The sequence below is a fragment of the Carlito syrichta genome, unplaced genomic scaffold (genome assembly GCF_000164805.1).
Source record: "Carlito syrichta isolate Samal-C Ts95f unplaced genomic scaffold, Tarsius_syrichta-2.0.1 Scaffold315593, whole genome shotgun sequence".
Lineage (NCBI taxonomy): Eukaryota > Metazoa > Chordata > Mammalia > Primates > Tarsiidae > Carlito > Carlito syrichta.
Window position 1 is genome coordinate 1505005 of NW_007259689.1, and position 17884 is coordinate 1522888.

At 42.9% G+C, this 17884-nt stretch overlaps 1 protein-coding gene across 8 annotated transcripts in view; it reads right to left on the minus strand.

The window, feature by feature from the left end:
• LIMCH1 (LIM and calponin homology domains 1) overlaps positions 1-17884 on the minus strand; it is a 245906-nt gene that overhangs the window by 6447 nt on the left and 221575 nt on the right. For 5 of the 8 annotated variants that reach the window (XM_021706459.1, XM_021706456.1, XM_021706457.1 and 2 more), the window contains 7 exons: positions 15878-15970; positions 14884-14988; positions 13854-13981; positions 11875-11996; positions 10068-10191; positions 5191-5299; positions 3889-3991 (listed from right to left, as the gene is read on the minus strand). In XM_021706459.1, coding sequence (XP_021562134.1) covers positions 3889-3991; positions 5191-5299; positions 10068-10191; positions 11875-11996; positions 13854-13981; positions 14884-14988; positions 15878-15970 — 784 coding nt within the window. Of the gene's footprint in view, positions 1-3888; positions 3992-5190; positions 5300-6884; positions 6972-10067; positions 10192-11874; positions 11997-13853; positions 13982-14883; positions 14989-15877; positions 15971-17884 lie in introns of all 8 variants that reach the window. The other 3 variants (XM_021706454.1, XM_021706453.1, XM_021706452.1) reach the window with 2 other exon arrangements.

Here is a 17884-nt window from a genome sequence, read left to right on the forward strand (position 1 = left end):
CAAAAAAAAAAAAAAAAGAAATGACAGCAACAAACACCAAGTATAGAACCCTGTGACTATGTGATTATGATTAGCACCTTTCTTTTTCTTTTTCTTTTTTTTTTTGCGTTGGAGTCTCACTGTCACCCAGACTGGAGTGCAGTGGCCGCTCCCAGCCACCGCAGCCTCGACCTGCTGGGCTCCAGCGATCCTTCCGCCTCAGCCTTCCAAGTAGCTGGAACTACAGGCGCACGCTACCACGCCCGGCTAATTTTTTTTTATTTATTGTAGAGATGAGGTCTTGCCTGCCCAGGCAGGTCTCCCCGCGGGCTCAGGCAATCCACTCACCTCAGCCTCCCAAAGGCATGGGATTACAGGCTGAGTCATCGAGCCCGGCTTTTTTTCTTTTTAAATTGTAGACGAGGTCTCACCAAGTTGCTCAGGCTGGTCTTGAACCCGCAGGCTCAGGCAATCCCCTCGGCCTCCCAAAGCGCTAGGATTATAGGCGTGAGCCACCACGCCTGGCCACCTTTTTGAAATAAAAACCAACACATATTCACATGGCCAGATCATAAACATAAGTATCTCTGTGTGTACATGCATGCAAGTGTGTGTGTACACATATACAAATATATATTGTGCCCCTTCCCCCAAGAAATTGTTAGAAAGAGGTTACAATGGTTAACTTAGGACATTTTCACTTTTAATTTGGTGTTTTTCTGAACAGTTTTTCTAACTTTATACCATTTATAACTTATATTTATTTATTCTTTGAATGTCTATATAGGTATCTAGGCAGAGAGATAATATTTTCCTTTTTTTCTTTTTATTTCTTAGTATTCTTTAAACAAAATCTTGTAAAATATTGCATTTAAAATAAGGCTGGGGGTGGTGGCTCATGCCTGTAGTTCCAGTTACTCAGAAGGCTGAGACGGGAGGATCATCTAAGCCTAGGAGTTTGAGGCCAGCCTGGGCAACAGAGTGAGACTCTGCCTCAAACAAACAATCAGAGAAAAAGTCATATCTGTAGCCCTCCTCCAAATCAATTCCTTATTTTTCATCTTGCTGCAGGAACTTCATGGCTCTTGTCTTTAGATTTGAAATTAAAAGCAGTTAATGACCATTATCTTTGTATACCTAAGAGAAACATTCCTGGCCTAGATTGAAAAAGCTAATTTCCAAAAGACATGACAATGAATCACCCAGCTTTTCAATGAAAAAAAAAAAAAACTCTGGATGAAAACAGGTCACTGTCAGCTAGAGGTGGGTCCAGATTCCGGCTCAGGTGTCATCTTGCGAGCGCCTGTAATCCCAGTGCTTTGGGAGGCCGAGGTGAGTGAATTGCCTGAGCCCGCGGGTTCCAGACCCGTCTGGGCAACTTAGAGAGACCTCATCTCTACAATAAATCAACAAAAAATCAGCCGGGCGTGGTAGCGCGCGCCTGTAGTTCCGGCTACTTGGAAGGCTGAGGCGGAAGGATCGCCGGAGCCCAGCGGGTCGAGGCTGCGGTGGCCGGGAGCGGCCACTGCACTCCAGTCTGGGCGATGGAGTGAGACTCCAACTCAAAAAAAAAACAAACCAAAAAAAATGAAATAAATTCAAATTGACAGCACTTTTCAATCTTTCTCAAGCCTAACAGCGCCCCCTGCTGGTTTTGTAATTTACAGTCTGGTGTAAAAAAAGTGTAATTTATAGATGACCAAAAAATCACCTTGAAACCTGAAATGGGTTTAGTTTTCCTTTCTAGAGTATAAAAGCAAAACAAACAAACAAATATCCAGCTTAAGGGCTAGGTATATAATTATTATATATTACATACAAATATGTATTTGTATAAGTATGTATACATAACCCAAGCTATATAGTATGCTATTTATTCTATATTTTAATATATATAAAATAAATCATATAATAAAATTAATATACACGCATGCATATATATAAAACATGTTATAAATAGCTCAGTTTGATGGCAACAGCTCTAAACTGAAACTATTTTGACCTCAATTCAAACTTTTATCAGAGTTCTAAACCACCTAGGTTTGATTTAATTCTTACTTTCGTAATTACTTACTTTCATAATTACTTTCATAATTTTAATTTATTTTTACATGTTTTAAGAGTCAGCCAGCATCAACAAATCCTAATGGTATTCAGTCAGAAGCTAAAAGAATGGTTGTCCATGAGCCCTGCCTGTGATTAGGCTGTCAGTTCTGGGATTTTTTTCTAAGAGACAGGGTCTTGCTCTATCACCCAGGCTGGAGCGTAGTGATGCAATCACAGCTTACTGCAGCCTCAAACTCCCAAGCTCAAGCGATCCTCCCACCTCAGCCTCCTGAGTAGCTGGGGTTACAGACATGTGCTACTATGCCCAGCTAATTTTTGTATATTTTGTAGAGACAGGGTCTTGCTACATCACCCAGGCTGGTCTGGAGCTTCTGGCTTCAAGTCATTCTCCCAACCTGTCTCCCAAAGTGCTGGGATTACAGGCACCAGTCATTGTGCCTGAGTCATAATTTTACGAATAGACCTATATTTCTCTGTATTTACCAAATCTATAACTATAAAACAAATTAATTTCAATTTTTATTCTTAATGTCTTCAGTCTTGCAGATTTGAGATCTATGTATTATTAATTTTATTATTATATTTGATTATAAAAAGGCTCCTATTCTTACTTTGAGAAATAAATAATCAACTATATTCTTGAATTTCAAACTTCATCTTTTTACTTCAATTTTTTAAAACGAGTTTTTAATGGATGAATTTGCATTAGAAGGTGTTTTGCTGTCTAGGTTACCCCCCAGAGAACTACACCTGTGATGGAGACCGAGGAAAGATTCTGAGACAAGCCACTGGTTAGTTTCAGACTTTATAAACAGCAGTGAGCCAACAGCACCCTCTGGTGCCCCGAAACTAGAATGAACCTTCTGCATCAGGATACCCGGATATAACCTGGAGGGCAGAAAGCTCAAGGTTGCTCAAGGCAGCAACTGCTTGTCGCGCTCTGATTAGTACTAAGGTACGTGGGGACGTGGCGGGGAGGGGGGGAGAATTCACAGAGAAGTCAAACCCATCCACTTTTTTTTCTTGAGCCGGGATCTCACTCTGTTACCCAGGCTAGAGCGCAGTGACATGATCATGACGGTCATGGCTCACTACAGTCTCTACCTCCTGTGCTCAGGTGATTCTTCCACCTCAGCCTCTCAAGTAGCTGGAACTACAGGTGTGAACCACCACGTCCAGTTAATTTTTTAATTTTTATAGAGACAAGGTCTCGCTATGTTGCTGGTCTCAAACTCCTGGACTCCAGCAATCTGTCAACCTCGGCCTCCCAAAGTATTAGGATTACAGGCTTGAGCCACCACGCCCGGCAAAACCCATCATTTTTGTCACTCAAGGAACTTTCATTTCAGTTGGGAACACACCATACTATGCAATGAAACCCCTGAATGTGGGGTATGTAGACACTGAGGGGTTGGTGCTTGGTTTGATTAACAGAGGAGAGTCATGCTTCACATTTAATCACCCTCCAAATTGTGCTGGTCTTCTAAAAACATGCCTGAAAAAATAAATCATGTTTCACAGACCCCATATCTTCTTTCTACCCCACCAAAATCTCGGTAAGCTCAGGTGATATCTAAATGTGGTCCACAGTTTTTACCTGCTGTTATGCTGATGGAGAAGAAGAATTTCTCCGCATTTCAGTAACAGAAACTTTCACCAGGAAACAAGTGGTGCAAATGAAGGGTTATTTCACTATCATTTCTTTTACCAAGATGTTAAGAAACCCTTCTCTCAGGGTAGGGGTGTCAACCAGTGGGGGCAGACATTTGCATTCCTCAGCTGGGTCCCAAGAAAGGCTTGTAGACTGCGGCCCTTACCTGGGGCCTTCTCCTCAGTACTTACTTCTGGATCGCATGTAGCAGTCGTTACAGTTTAGAAGACCATTTCGAATCCTAACATCCGTCCCACTCACTGCATCTCCAAGCTGTCCTTTACAAATTCCACACTACGGGCAGAAAGCACAAGTGTTATCAGAGGGGTAAGGAGTGGTTTCCTTGTAGTGCTTAGTTACTGTTGACATGGGTAACAATCTCAGCACTTGGGGAGTGTCTATCACGTGTTAGACACTACACCAGTATTAATGTGCAGCACAAGTAAGCATGCTTGGAGTGTTTTATCTTAGTTACTTGCATTTTATAGAGGACACAGGTTCAGAGAGGTTTGTGGACTTGTCCCGTGGTTGTGAAACTGGTTAGTAGTATTAGAGTGACTCCAAAGTCTGTCATATCTATCTATCTATCTATCTATCTATCTATCTATCTATCTATCTATCTATCTATCTTCTATCACCTATTATCTATCATCTATGCATTATCTATCACCTATTATCTATTTTCTATCATCTATCTATCATCTCCTATTATCTATCTATCATCTCCTATTATCTATCTATCCATCTATGATGGGGTCTCACTCCCACCTGGACTGGAGTACAGCGGCATGATCACAGCTCACCACAGCTTCAACCTCCCCCTCAGTGGATCCTTCCACCTCAGCCTCCCAAGTAGGAGGTGGAAATAGAGATTGAGAGTCTTGATCATCATGACTCCTTTGCTGGGACTATAGGCACACACCACCATGCTCAACTAATTTTTTAACTTTTTTTTTTTTTTTTTTTTTTGCAGACACAAAGTCTTGCTACATTGTCTAGGCACGTCTCAAGTTTCTGGGCCCAAGCGATTCTCTTGGGCTATTCATTCCGAGGTCTACAATTTTACAACTAGCTATAGCCCTTTAACAGATGGGAAATGTTCCATTAGGTCAAAGAGTAAAACCCTTTGACGTTAAATCACAAGAGTTTAAGAAGGAGCAAAGATACTACATTCCAAATAGATCCACATAGCCCTAAAAGATTTAGAAGCGTCATTCTTCTCCTCAGTGTCCCATTTTCAGCTGTCTGCTAGAGCATATGTTCTTCAACAGCAAGAATGGCAAATTGCACACATCTGTTTTGCTTCTTCTAATCTGACACCCCAGAGGGATTTGTGATGGGAGAGCTTCATCCTGAGGATGAAATCCACCCACCCATCTACACAGCCCTCCCAAGCAAAGGCCTTCAGGGGTTCTCGGAGGTATTCACAGCACAGAACAAAGTCAGAAGTCATCACGAAACTGGACTTAGAGAGAAGAACAAGGAATACGTACCCTAAAACACTGAATGTGGAAATAGAGATTGAGGGTTTCGATGATCATGGCAGCTCCTTTGCCCAGAGGAAGCCCACAGGAAGAGCAAAGCTTCTTCCCACTGATAGACCTGGGTTTAAAAATAGATGCAATAACAAAAACTTCAGCTTAGAGCACTTGGTCTCACACACAAGCATGTGACCTTTTACATGTAACATGCAGGACACAGATTTTCAAGATGCTTATGTCATGAATGGAATGAGAATTACTGAACAGACAATGAGTCACCAATGAAGCATGAGATATAAATTGGAACCAACCACTAGACTAAATGTGAGAGGCCTCCTTTGTGGCAGTGAACCTGTCGTGCGCGCGTGTGTGTGTGTGTGTGAGTTATTTGTTCCAAGAAGTTTGTGTTGTCATCCATCCAAATGTCTTGAAGTGAGTCAATATATTTATCATTCATTTTCCTAAGTCCTAAAACGATGACCATGTTTAGCTTTGCTAAGGTTTCACTGTCACTTGAAGATTTTCCATAATTGGCTCGTTGGTCCACTTAGGCATTTCTTTTTATTTAAGAAAAAAATGATTTTGCTTAAAAACAGAGTCAGTTGTGATACAGCAGAACAAGTACTAAGCAGAGGGCCCGAGAGATGGGATCTACTCTGCTCTGTCACCAAATTCTGTGACCTGGCGTAACAGACTCAGTTTGGGTTTCCTTTTCACCTTTAATAGGAAAGGATTGGACTGGATGATCTCATCACCTCTTTCAGTGCAGGCATGCTGTGAATCTACAGTCTGGCATGTGCCTTCTCTCTATACTGCAAGCCCCTGGAGGGCAGGAATGCATCTACCCATCTCTGTGCCCCTGCAGCTCCCAGTAAAGCACCCACCAATGGACTAGAACCAAACCAGCAGACCGACCCCAGGGGAGAGGACACATTCAGCAACCCATCTGAAACCAGGTCGCTGTCCTCTGAAGGCGGTTTTCCTAGTTCTAAGATTCCACTGCAATGATGCCTCCTGTGTGAGAAGCTCTTGGAATCGCACAAAGCAATTAAACATATGCAATATCACTTGAAAGCCAGGGGACAGAGTGACAGAAGAAACAGAAAGGAAGACAGCAGCAGAGATGAAGTGTTGCCCTAATCAAACCCTCAGTTAGGGCTTCCCTCTTATTCAGGAGCTAAATGAAATTTCTACATCAAAGGGAACCTCTCAGCACTCAGTCATTTATCTCCCCAGCGAATGGAAGCTCAAGCAGCTTTTAAGAATATCATGAGGCCCAATTAGTGTCCAGATGCAATCGTTTGAGAGCAAGAGTGGGTTGAAAGAGAAGGATGAGGCTGTGTTTCTCAGCCTCCGCCTGGTTCTCTGTAAGAGCCATCAGCGGATCCTGCCTGGAAGGACAAGCCGTCTTAGAGAGAAAGGCGCCGGTCTGGAAGCCTGGCCCTTGTCTGGTGGATTTTCTTATTAGATTGCAGGTTCCACACAATGCAATTAAAGCCCCATGGCCACAGCCGTGCCAAAGCCACACGCTTGACTTTTTCTATTGCGGCTGATAAATGGTGAATGTTCCTTTTCTTCCTGCCTGTGTGTGTGTGCGGGAAGGGATGTGGATGAATGGATCCCCAAGACCATTTGGCAAGCTCAGGGGAAACGATTGTCTCTTGAGCTCGAGTCAAACCAGAGCAGCCCCGAAAGGGCCGGCTGACCTCCTATACCTGCTGGGTGACTGGCCAGGAGGGGTGGGAGAACAGGGGGACAAGGGCCCGGCCCGGAAGTTCTCTCGGGGGCTCTTCCTGTAACATGACAAAGAGCCAAAAATTACAACAAGTACAGAGAGGCTGACTCCATACGAAAGGACTTGGAAGGCTGAGGCGGAAGGATCGCTGGAGCCCAGCAGGTCGAGGCTGCAGTGGCCGGGAGCGGCCACTGCACTCCAGTCTGGGCGACAGAGTGAGACTCCACCTCCCCCCCCAAAAAAAGAAAATCAAAGACATTTTATCTTATTTTATTTTATTTTTTGAGTTGGGGTCTATCACCCAGGGTTCGTGTGCAGTGGCGTGATCACAGCTCACCGCAGCCTCGATCTCCTGGGTTCAGGTGATCCTCCCGCCTCAGCCTCCTGAGTAGCTGGGACTGCAGACACATGCCACCACACCCAACTATTTTTATTTTTATTTTTTAATAGAGATGAGGTCTTGCTATGTTGCCCAGACTGGTCTTGAACTCCTGGGGCTCAAGTGACCTCCCAAAGTGCTGGGATTACAGGTGTGAGCCAGTGCACACAGCCAAGAAAAGGCATTTTAGATAAGAAAGAAAACTTCTTTGACAGCTAAATTGAAGACCACAAAGTCTCCTAGTGGTTTTTTTGTTTGTTTGTTTGTTTTGTTTTTTAAGAACAAAAATAGTAGCAATGTCTAAAGAGGATTGTACATGCATTGGCTACATAAAATCAAAATCAGTTTGGCATGCTGGCATTGTTGAACAGAAAAGACAGAATCATCTTCTTATTTTTATTTTTAGTGAAATTCTTCAGCTAAAAATGCTGAGTTGATTTTAATATTGTTCACCAAACTGCTTCTGTATACTAAGCTCCACATAAAAATTATGGCCTCGGTGGGAGGGATACAGGGTAACACTCTTAAGGAGAGCCCAGAAATAAAAGGCAAACCTTAAAGAAGGTATTTTCAGTGAGGTGGTTTCCACCTTTATCAACAAATTCATTATGGATACATAATGATGATGTTCAAAACATTTAAAAACTGCTACATCATGGGCATCGACAAATCCGAATGGCCTCCAGCCAGAAGCTACCCAAATTATTGCCCATGGTTAAACTGTCAGTTCTGAGTTCTTTATTTTAGAGACAGGGTCTCGCTCTGTTGCCCAGGCTGGAGTAGTGGCATAATCACGGCTCACTGCAGCTTCGATTTCCTGGGCTCAATTGATTCTCCAGCCTCAGCTTCCTGAATAGCTAGACTGCAGATGCGTGCCACAATGCCCAGGTCATTTTTAATTTTTTGTGTGGAGACAACATCTTACTACATTGCCCAGGCTTATCTAGAACTCCTGTACTCAAGCGAGCCTCCCACCTTGGCCTCCCAAAGTACTGGGATTATAAGCATGAGCCAACACACCCGGCCTGGGTTCTTGCTTTTAAAAGTGAATTTCACTTGTAAAGAAAGGCGAAGAACACAGAAAAAGAACAGGGGGAAAGAAAAATACCAGCACAAAAGTGACCACAGTGTGAGTCTATCTGGTTCTAACTGCTTTTAGCACAGCTCCCTGAGCCTCTAGCCCACCCAAACATCCCTCCTTAGGCAGAAATTCATCTCCAAAGTATCACATTTTCATGTAATTCCCTTAAGTGTGAGTACCAATGCTTAAAAAAAGAAAAAAAAGGTTATAACACTGCAATGATCAATAACAACAATGATTACTTCAATGTGATTTTTAACTTCTGTTGATTCTTAGTATCATACAGACACTGTGAAATGAAACTGGATAGTTATTAGAGAAAAAAAGAAAATGATGCCAACACTATATTGAGGAAAAAGTCAGGCAAAGAAAAACAAGGCAAAACGTGAGTATTTTTTTCTTATAAAACACGTCACTATCATCACTATCATCATCACCTACACCACACAGCATTTACTACTACCCAGGCACAAAATCCTGTGAGATGGGTACTACTGTTATTCCCATTTATATAGATAAGGAAACTGAGGCAGAGGAAAATTAAGTAATCTGCCTAAGTCGTTTGTCCTGTGCAGGCAAGTGGCAGAGTCAAAATTTGAATGGAGGTGGTCTGGCTCCAGGAAGAGTGTCTGGTTACAGTATGATGAATGTTATGTTTTAAAAAACTGTAATCATAGGAACCTCTGGTTCAAGTGTGCTCTTTCTGTGAAACTGAAGGTTCATGCTGAATTCCTCTATCTCTTAACCAGTCAAACACACTGGGCAAGTTATTGAACTTCCACAAGCCTCCATTTCCTCTTCTGTAAAATGGGAAGAGCCTCATGAAATTACTGGGAGGGTTCAGTGAGTTATCATATAAAGAGAAGAGAAGCAGAGGTAAGCTCTTCAGCATAGTGCCTGTTACACTGAAATGGTTCAAAAATGATAGAATCTACTATTACTGTAAAGAATACATTCTTACAAAATTAGAATATAGCCTGGGGCAGCTCCCTTAATGGAACTTAACCATGAGAGAAAAACAATTGTTTTCCTTAAAGAACATTTGTCCATAGGTTTTGAGGCAATTTAACTCACTAAAGTTTTACAAATACAACAAGCCTGCAATTTCCCCCTCCCCCCAATTTTTACATTTGTGGGCTAAAAACAGAACTTTTTCGTTTATTTTTTTAGTTGGTGTCTCACCCTGTTGCCCAGGCTGGCGTGCAATGGCACAATCACAGCTCACTGCAGCCTTAACCTCCTGAACTCGGGTGATTCTTCTGCCTCAGCCTCCCAAGTAGCTGAAACTACAGGTGCATGCCACCACACCCAGCTAGTCTTTGGATTTTTTTTTTTTTTTTTTTGTAGAAACAGGGTCTCACCAAGTTGTTCATTTTGATCTTGAACTCCTGGGTTTGAGCAATACTCCTATCTCAGCCTCCAAAAGTGCTGGGATTACAGGCATGAGCCACCACACCCAGACAAAAACACAACTTTGCTAATTGCAAATCTATACATCCAGAGTAAGTGTTTATTTGCCAAGAAGACTACCCCAACTTTAATAAACATTTGTTACTCTGTCAATGAGACAAAATGGTGAGAAAGCACAAAAGTGCTGCTGACATCCTGCCATTTCACACTTTTTCCCTTTTTAGGAGAATCAATATTTTTTTTTTTTTTAAGGAACCCCATGGGCATCCTGATCAGTTACTTACTTCCGCCTTTCGCTAGGAGACTCCATCTGATGGTTGATGCTTTTATCCAGCGGGAGGGTCTTGGGCTTCACCTCTTCCAAAGTGTGCACTGGCCAGCTTGATACTTGCTGATTCTGGGATGAATCTGAGGCCAAGCAAAGCACAAGTTCTGTGCTCAACAAAGTCACCCCAGTGCCTCATAACCCGCTTGTCTTTGCGGTGGTAGTGATGCCTGCAGTGACGTCCTGCAGATTCTGGGCACGCACTGGTAGATTCATTCTAGCATAGAGGAGGTTGGGAACCAAGCTCTTTTGCCTCGCTGATTTTCCATGTAATGATAACACCACGTAAAAAATTCTGTCTTCTTACACATTAAATAAAGAAAATTTGGGTGGATGCAATTAATTTTTTTTTCTTTTTCGAGTCAGAGGCTCACTGTGTTGCACAAGCTGGAGTGCAGTGGCACAATCATGGTTCACAGCAGCCTTGACCTCCTGGACTCAGGTGATCCTTCTACCTCAGCCTCCCAAGTGGCTGGAACTACCAGTGTGTGCCTCCACACCCGACTGATTCTTTTGATTTTTTTTTTGAAGAGATGAGGTCTTGCTATGTTGCCCAGGCTGGTCTCAACTCCTGGGCTCAAGCAATCCTCCCACCTCGGCCTCCCAGAGTGCTAGGATTACAGGCGTGAACCACCACGCCCAGCTGAAACATAATTTCTCTGACACACAGATTATATCAACTGTGCTGTGGTTTAAATCCACGGAGCAGCTGAATGGCTTTCAGCTTGCAGAACACCTCTGTATGGGAGTGCACACAAATCTATGCTTATATATTATACACCCATGTAAATATATGCAGACACAATATGACCAAAAGCACAAAGTCAAACTCATTAATTCAGTCATTAAAAAACGTTTATTGCTCAGCCATATTTGCTGTGGCTGTAAATGTATTTATCATGCTTACCCTTGCATCCTCCTAACTCATCTCTCTTCTTTATATAAGTCAACATTTGAAATGCCCATTTTCTAGGAATGATCCTGTCATGGTGACTCTGACCATTTTTGTGAAGACTACATTTCATTTTTGTCATAGTGAGTGTGGAGCATGAGAAACACAGGTGGGAATAGAGGTGAACTGGCAAGTGGAGCTGACGGAACCTTCCCAACCTTCCAGTGTCCTCAACCTGGCTTTGTGGATTCTGCTTGTCCATAAGTATTTATGTGAAAATTATATTCACTGGGAATTTTTTTTTTGAGTTGGGGTCTCACTCTGTCACCTAGGCTGGAGAGCAGTGGCACAATCACAGTTCACCTCAGCCTCCAACTTCTGGGCTCAAGTGATCCTCCTACCTCAGCTTCCTGAGAAGCTGAGATTACAGGTGCACACCACCATGCTTGGCTAATTTTTTTTTAATTTTTTTATTTTTTTAGTAGAGACAAGGTCTTGCTATGTTGCCTAGGCTGGTCTCGAACTTGTGGTCTGAAGTAATCCTCTTGTCTCAGCCTTCCAAAGTGCTGGGATTACAGATATGAGCCAGCACATCTGGCCAAGGAATTGTGAAATTTGAGGAAGTCTCCAAATGTACTACATCTGAAGGTCTATAAACCGTAACTGTAAAGTTACATTTTTAAAAAGGGCTAATATCTGCCCAGGTCTCCCTGGGTCCCCAGGGATTTCATAATTTTACTAAATACTTAACATGAGCTGGAAGTCCAGGGACCTTAGAGAGACGCTCACAGCCGATTGAGATCATATCTGTCTAGGTGCTGTGGGGTTTTATGACAATTTAAACAATTTAAATGGCGGTCTTCTCCATTCTTACCCTGAGCTAGCTGTGGGTTCATCCCACTGTGTGGGGTCCCCGTCTCTGCATCCAGCTGAGGGTCCTGAGGGATCCCTTTTGATACAGGATTCTCAGAATGAGCCATGGTCCCTTGAGTTAGGCTGTTAAAATAAAGAAATATACTTCAGAACAGTGACAAAGGCAACTGGATTGAACTTACTATTCCTATTCCCAAGGGCATGGAAGTACCAACTACACTGCAAAAAAAGAGATGGGACTCAGTGTTTATTTATTCCTTTTATTTTAAACTGGATTTGAGATGGATTTAAGATAATAAAGCACTATACATTTTTATTAACCATCCATTAAGCAAGGACAACGAACTCTCATTTCTGATGTCTTTCTCTTCCACAGAGATTTTCATTCTAATCGTTTCAAGGAATGCCAGAGCTAACTGGAAACTCCCAGACTTTCACCAGAGAGAAGTATTGTAGGAATCATTTGGGCCACGTGGAACCTTTGCAGTCCATGGTCATTCACTGGCCTTCCAGTGACTTCTGTGTGCAAGGAAAGGGGAGATGGAGGAGATAGAAGGAAAGTTTCTGGTGGCAACAGGGAAAATTTGGAGAACTAGCCAAAAGTCACTAAAATGCTTATCAGCATCATTCAAATCTTCCCAACTAGAAGTTTTCATTGCCTAAAATTAGAAAGTCCCTTAAACAGTGTTAACTGGCCACAGATGTGCTCATCCAATGTTTCTTTTTTTTCTTTTTTTTTTGAGTTGGGGGCCTCACTCTGTCACCCAGGCTGAAGTACATGGCATAATTACAACTTAGTGCAGCCTCGAAATCCTAGGGTCAGGTGACCCTCCTGCCTCAGCCTCCTGAGTAGCTGAGACTACAGGTACACACCATCCCGCAGGCCAATTTTTTGCTTTTTTTATAGAGTTGAGGTCTCACTATGTTGCCCAGGCTGGTCTCAAACTCCTGGGCTCAAGTGATTCTTCTACTTCGGCTTCCCAAAGTGCTGGAATTACAGATGCAAGTAACCATGCCTGGCCTGCAGTTTTGGGACATAAGTCCCAAGCTCCCATAGTTTACAATTCATCCAGTCTTATAGCTGACAAGCACAGGAGAATCTTCAGAACAAAACCTACCAGGATAGCTCAGCTCACAGACAACCTTTCAAACTGGCCAGTCTTTGAGAATGATACTTCATCATTCTTTGTGCCCTCGGGATCCCTTTGGGGATGCTGTGTGTACCCATGCATGCACTCTTGCCAACTCCCATCTGGTTTCTCAGAGCCCCAAAGGCAAACATCAGTGTCATGAAGAACATGCTGGTGGCAGGGTGCTGCCAGCCTCCTGGGCTTCTGCAGATACCTTCTAGGTTAGGCGTGGGTGACATCAATAAACCCACAATAGCTCATAGCCACACCAGAGACTGCTCCCATCTGAACTGACTTTGTGTGACCCAGGGGTCGCCAGATGGGCTCTTCCCATCTCCTATGGAACATACTAGAACCCATGACTGGGTCAGGTGATTACCCACCACCAATCGGCTAGTTGGTTATCCTTTATATTATCACCAGAGTAAATGTAACTTCTCACAGCTTAGGGGATTGTAACAGCCAAGTTCAAGTCCACAGTGAAATCACAGTGGTGAGACCCCAGGGCCTCATTTCAACCTCTGGCACTCCAGACACGGTCACCATTTCCAGTGGGTAATATTTAGGTTTGGGGTCTTGAATTGACAACATAGTCTGGGTGATTGATAAAGTCTCCCCTTGCTTAAAAAAAAGTTTCGCCTACTTGAAAATAAGGCCATTTATATTCCAGAGCACAAGGACACTGACTTCAGAGCTATTATAATATGCTCAAGCAATATGTAATGTATTACTGGAACGATCATTGCAAAGCTGAATATAATTTGCATTAGCAATGGGTACCTTTTCTGGGACTGAATGAGCACAGCCCAGCTTTGTAAATTTGCACAGACAGCCAGGGATGGGCCCATACCTGCCCTTCTCCTCCAGTGGGTCACTGTCCCTGGTCTTTAGCAATAAGTCATCGTCATCCCCCTGGAATGATTTCTTCTGTCTTCTCTCTTGTTTTTCATCTTGACAGTTTTCCAACTCCATTTTACTCTAAGGAGAAAAACGAGAATCATCTTAAATAAACATTTTAAACACACCCTACCACACTGCTCTCTAACTATGGGATATCTGAAGCATTTTCCAATCATGTTGCCTACAATCTAAAGGACAGTTGTCCAAATTAACTGAATGACATCTGCCTTCCAATGATTTGGAATAAATGTATTAACTGAATCTCTCTCAAAAAAATTATCACAATTGAGGACTGGTTAGAAAATCCCCCTTTAAAATAAAAGTCACAGGACTGCTCGTTTCAAGACAAATAGTACTCTAGCATCCATGTGTTATTTAAGGATTTGCAGATTTTGGAATATCTGGGTCTTGGCATGGCTTCTGTCCGGTATCTCCAGGGCCTAATTTGGGGGAGGTGGAGGTAGAACAGCCTTTCCAGGCTGTCTCCAGTCCTGGAATTCACAGGTAAATTTCTTGTGGAATTTTTGGGGTCAGAAGCAACCTTCATGGAGGCTGGTGGAGAACATTCTGCCGCTACTAAGCAATGCAATGGAATGTACGGTGTAGAAGAGAGGAATAAATGTCTATTGAATGAATGAATGAATGATCTGGGAACTGGGCAGTGAGACGGACATGCCAGCACATGACTTCACTAACTGAGATCTTGCCAGGCAGATGTGGAGGGACTTTGGCTGCCAGCCTGTTGGGGCAGATCTGGCAGGGATAGTGACTTTACTGCTTCTCAGCAAATGACTCCAGGGTCTGGCTGAGGCTGTGACAGAACAATGGGGTCCAACGGCAGGGATGGGGAGCGGGGAGGTGGGGGGAATAGCCAGTCCTGGTTGAAACAATTGAGTTTGGTGAGAAAACTTGACTGTGTTGTTTTGTACTTCAATTTAGGTTTGTTAATTTCACAAATTGCTTTTCATATGTGGTCTTACCATTGTCCCACTGGCTTCAGTCACGGAGGAAGATGTGGACAGCTGGTCTGCAGAACTTGAAGAAAGTGTCAATGGAACCACAGTGTCCTCAATTATCTTACGCTCCTAAGGGGGAGGGACAGAAATCAATCAAATGGGAGAAAATAAAAAATCTTCTTTGTCAGAGAGAAATTTCATTAAGGAACTTTAGAAAAGAAATCAGAACATGTGCAAACAAGCAAGGAATAAGAAAAAAGTCTTATTTTCCAAAAAGCATGCAAATCCTATATCACTCTCCATGGGCAATGATTTAGAAATTAGCATTTAATTTAGAAAAAAAAAAGTCCCTGCAAGTTAATTAGTTGGTGTGATGCAAGAAGCCTAATTAGAAATGCTATTAGGGATCTGATTATGCATAAAAGTTACTGTTGAAGATAAAATTCACAACAGTGTTAATCATGAACAAATTTAGGCAGTATACGTTAAGATGCAACCCCCTTTAACTTCTCTGATGTGTTCTGACTTGTTCATTTGAAAAAACAAAATGAACCAAACCAAAATTCTCTTTCCCTCCAAATCTCCTTAGTCCTATTGCAGAGTAAATGCATTAATAAGGAGACATTCATTCAGCCTCAATACCAAAATGATCCACGTAAGATGAATTCACTATCACAAAAACAACAAACAAGCAAACACACAAGTAGAGACACTGATTCATTTATGTCATCTTCTACGATACATCAAGAATCCGCCTCACTGACTAGACACAGATGTAGCTGTCAGCTCCCTTGACCGTGACTCAACACACCCTAACCACAAACTGTATTTAGTGGGGGTGGGGACTGTGGTCTTTCAGCACCTCTAGGATGCAACCGTTTTAAAGAGAACAGCGGGATCCTGCAAAGAGTAAACAGTCAGACACAGTCACGTGCATACATGCCGCAGACACAGACGGTGTGGACAGATTTTGAGGAACCGAGACCACGAGGTCCGATTCCTTCTCAGAATTTCCTACCTCTTCATAGTATCTGCGTTCTTCCTCTTCCACCTCCTTTTGGGCTTTTTCCCACTCTTCTTTCAGCTTGTCCTGTTCCTTCTGGTATCTCTCCTGTCACGGAATGTCCACAGATTGTTCTGAACTGACCACTGCAAACATCATCGGGAATTTTCTTCCCCTCGAAACCACCACATACAATATGTTGCAAGATTATCTTCCTATTGTAACATGCCAAATCTGATCGATTCACACAATAAAAGGAGAATGCAATTTTGGGGTGCTCAAACATTTTAGGAACATAAAAATCCACCAGTGAATAGTATTTCCTGCTGGTTGTGTTTTATAAAATTGGTCTTTAGATCTAAGAGTAGAAATTTGCTCATAGAAAGAAAAAAGATGGAAAGTCTCTAAAATCTTTCTCCTTTGGGTTTTGTCCGAAGTAGGCTGAACTAATAGTTTGCTCTTACTGGACCCTCCAGAGATGAGTTTTGCCACAAGAATTTAATAAAAGACAGAAACCTTGAAGGTTTGCAAGACAGACAATACAGAAAGGTCCAATCTGGACAAGATGATAATTAGCTGAGTGGCTGAATGACCCTTTGTTTGTGACCCTACTGCCCAAATGGAGTCTTCCCAGCTTTAAATAACGTCTGAATTAAGAGCAGTTTTTAAACAGCCCATTAGAGTGCTTCAGTGTCAGAGCCGCCATTCTTGTTTTCAGAAACAGTGCAACACTAGTCACCACTTCTGGGGGGTAAAACATAAAATATTCTGAACAAAAATGGGGTCTGAAATGTGACTGAAGTTCCTGACAGCCAACTGGAAGAAATAAATAAATGGAGATTGAAATTAATGCTTAAATTGAGAACCGCCCCCCACCCCGCCCGATGCCTTGGAAAGGGCATCCGAATGGGACAGAGACAAAGAAACCATTGGTGTGTGGGGCACACACTCACAGATGCTCGGCTGATTATTTCAACTCTCTCTTTGGGGCAGAAGCAAGTCTGTGCTTCTGTCTTCAGGGGAAGACACTGAGGTTTCCTCCAGGTATCGCCTGTCATGTCTCCATCTTAGTAGCGAAAGGACTTTGCTGGAATTGTCTGGAGTCTGGGGTTCTAAACTGACCTTGGGCAAAATCATTGTTGGCCAACCCATGCATGGCAGGCTTTTTCTCTCCAGGTAAAAATTTGTTAGCAATACCAAATATTATAAAGTTTTAGAGAGGGACTTCGGGGCTTTTCAGAATAGAGGAAACAGATCTTAAATCTACATGAAAGCTGGAAAACAAGCCGAGCTTCTTCTTAGGTTTATTGGTTTCAAGAGCTCACATTATCTGCTGCCCTCACCAAGAGGATGGACTGAGGATACAGGACTTGAAAGATGCCGTTCATCTTACACTTACACACACACACACACACACACACACACACACACACACACACACGTGCCTTTCCTCCCCCCAAAAACACCTTGACCCACAACCTAAGATGCCACACCAGGTAACAACTGGGCAAGACAGAAGCAGTACCTATACCTATACCTTGGGTGTGTACTAGACAGAGTGGGGTCACATTCGCCTGTCCCCTGTGCCCTGTAGAATTTCTGACTCTTGACTGTTTTAGCTGGGAAGTGTGCACTTGATTTTCAAGAGGACAATAGATGGTCAGGGCTGCTCTGAGGTCTCCAGTGGACCTAAAGTCCCGATGGCCCTGGGACTTTGATGAATCGGGTTCCTACTAATATTTTGGTTCTGAAATCTTAACCCTCTGCACATTTCAAAGTTCTAAATATTCTGTCACCCAGGCTGGAGTGTAGTGACATGATCACTGCTTACTGCAGCCTTCACCTCCTGAGCTCAGGCGATCCTTCTGCTTCAGCCTCTAAGTAGCTAGGATTATAGGTGCATGCCACGACACCTGGCTAATTTTTTGATTTGATTTTTTAAAATAGAGATGGAGTCTCACTAAGTTGCCCAGGCTGGTCTCGAATTCCTGGGCTCAAGCAATCTTTTCTCGCATCAGCCTC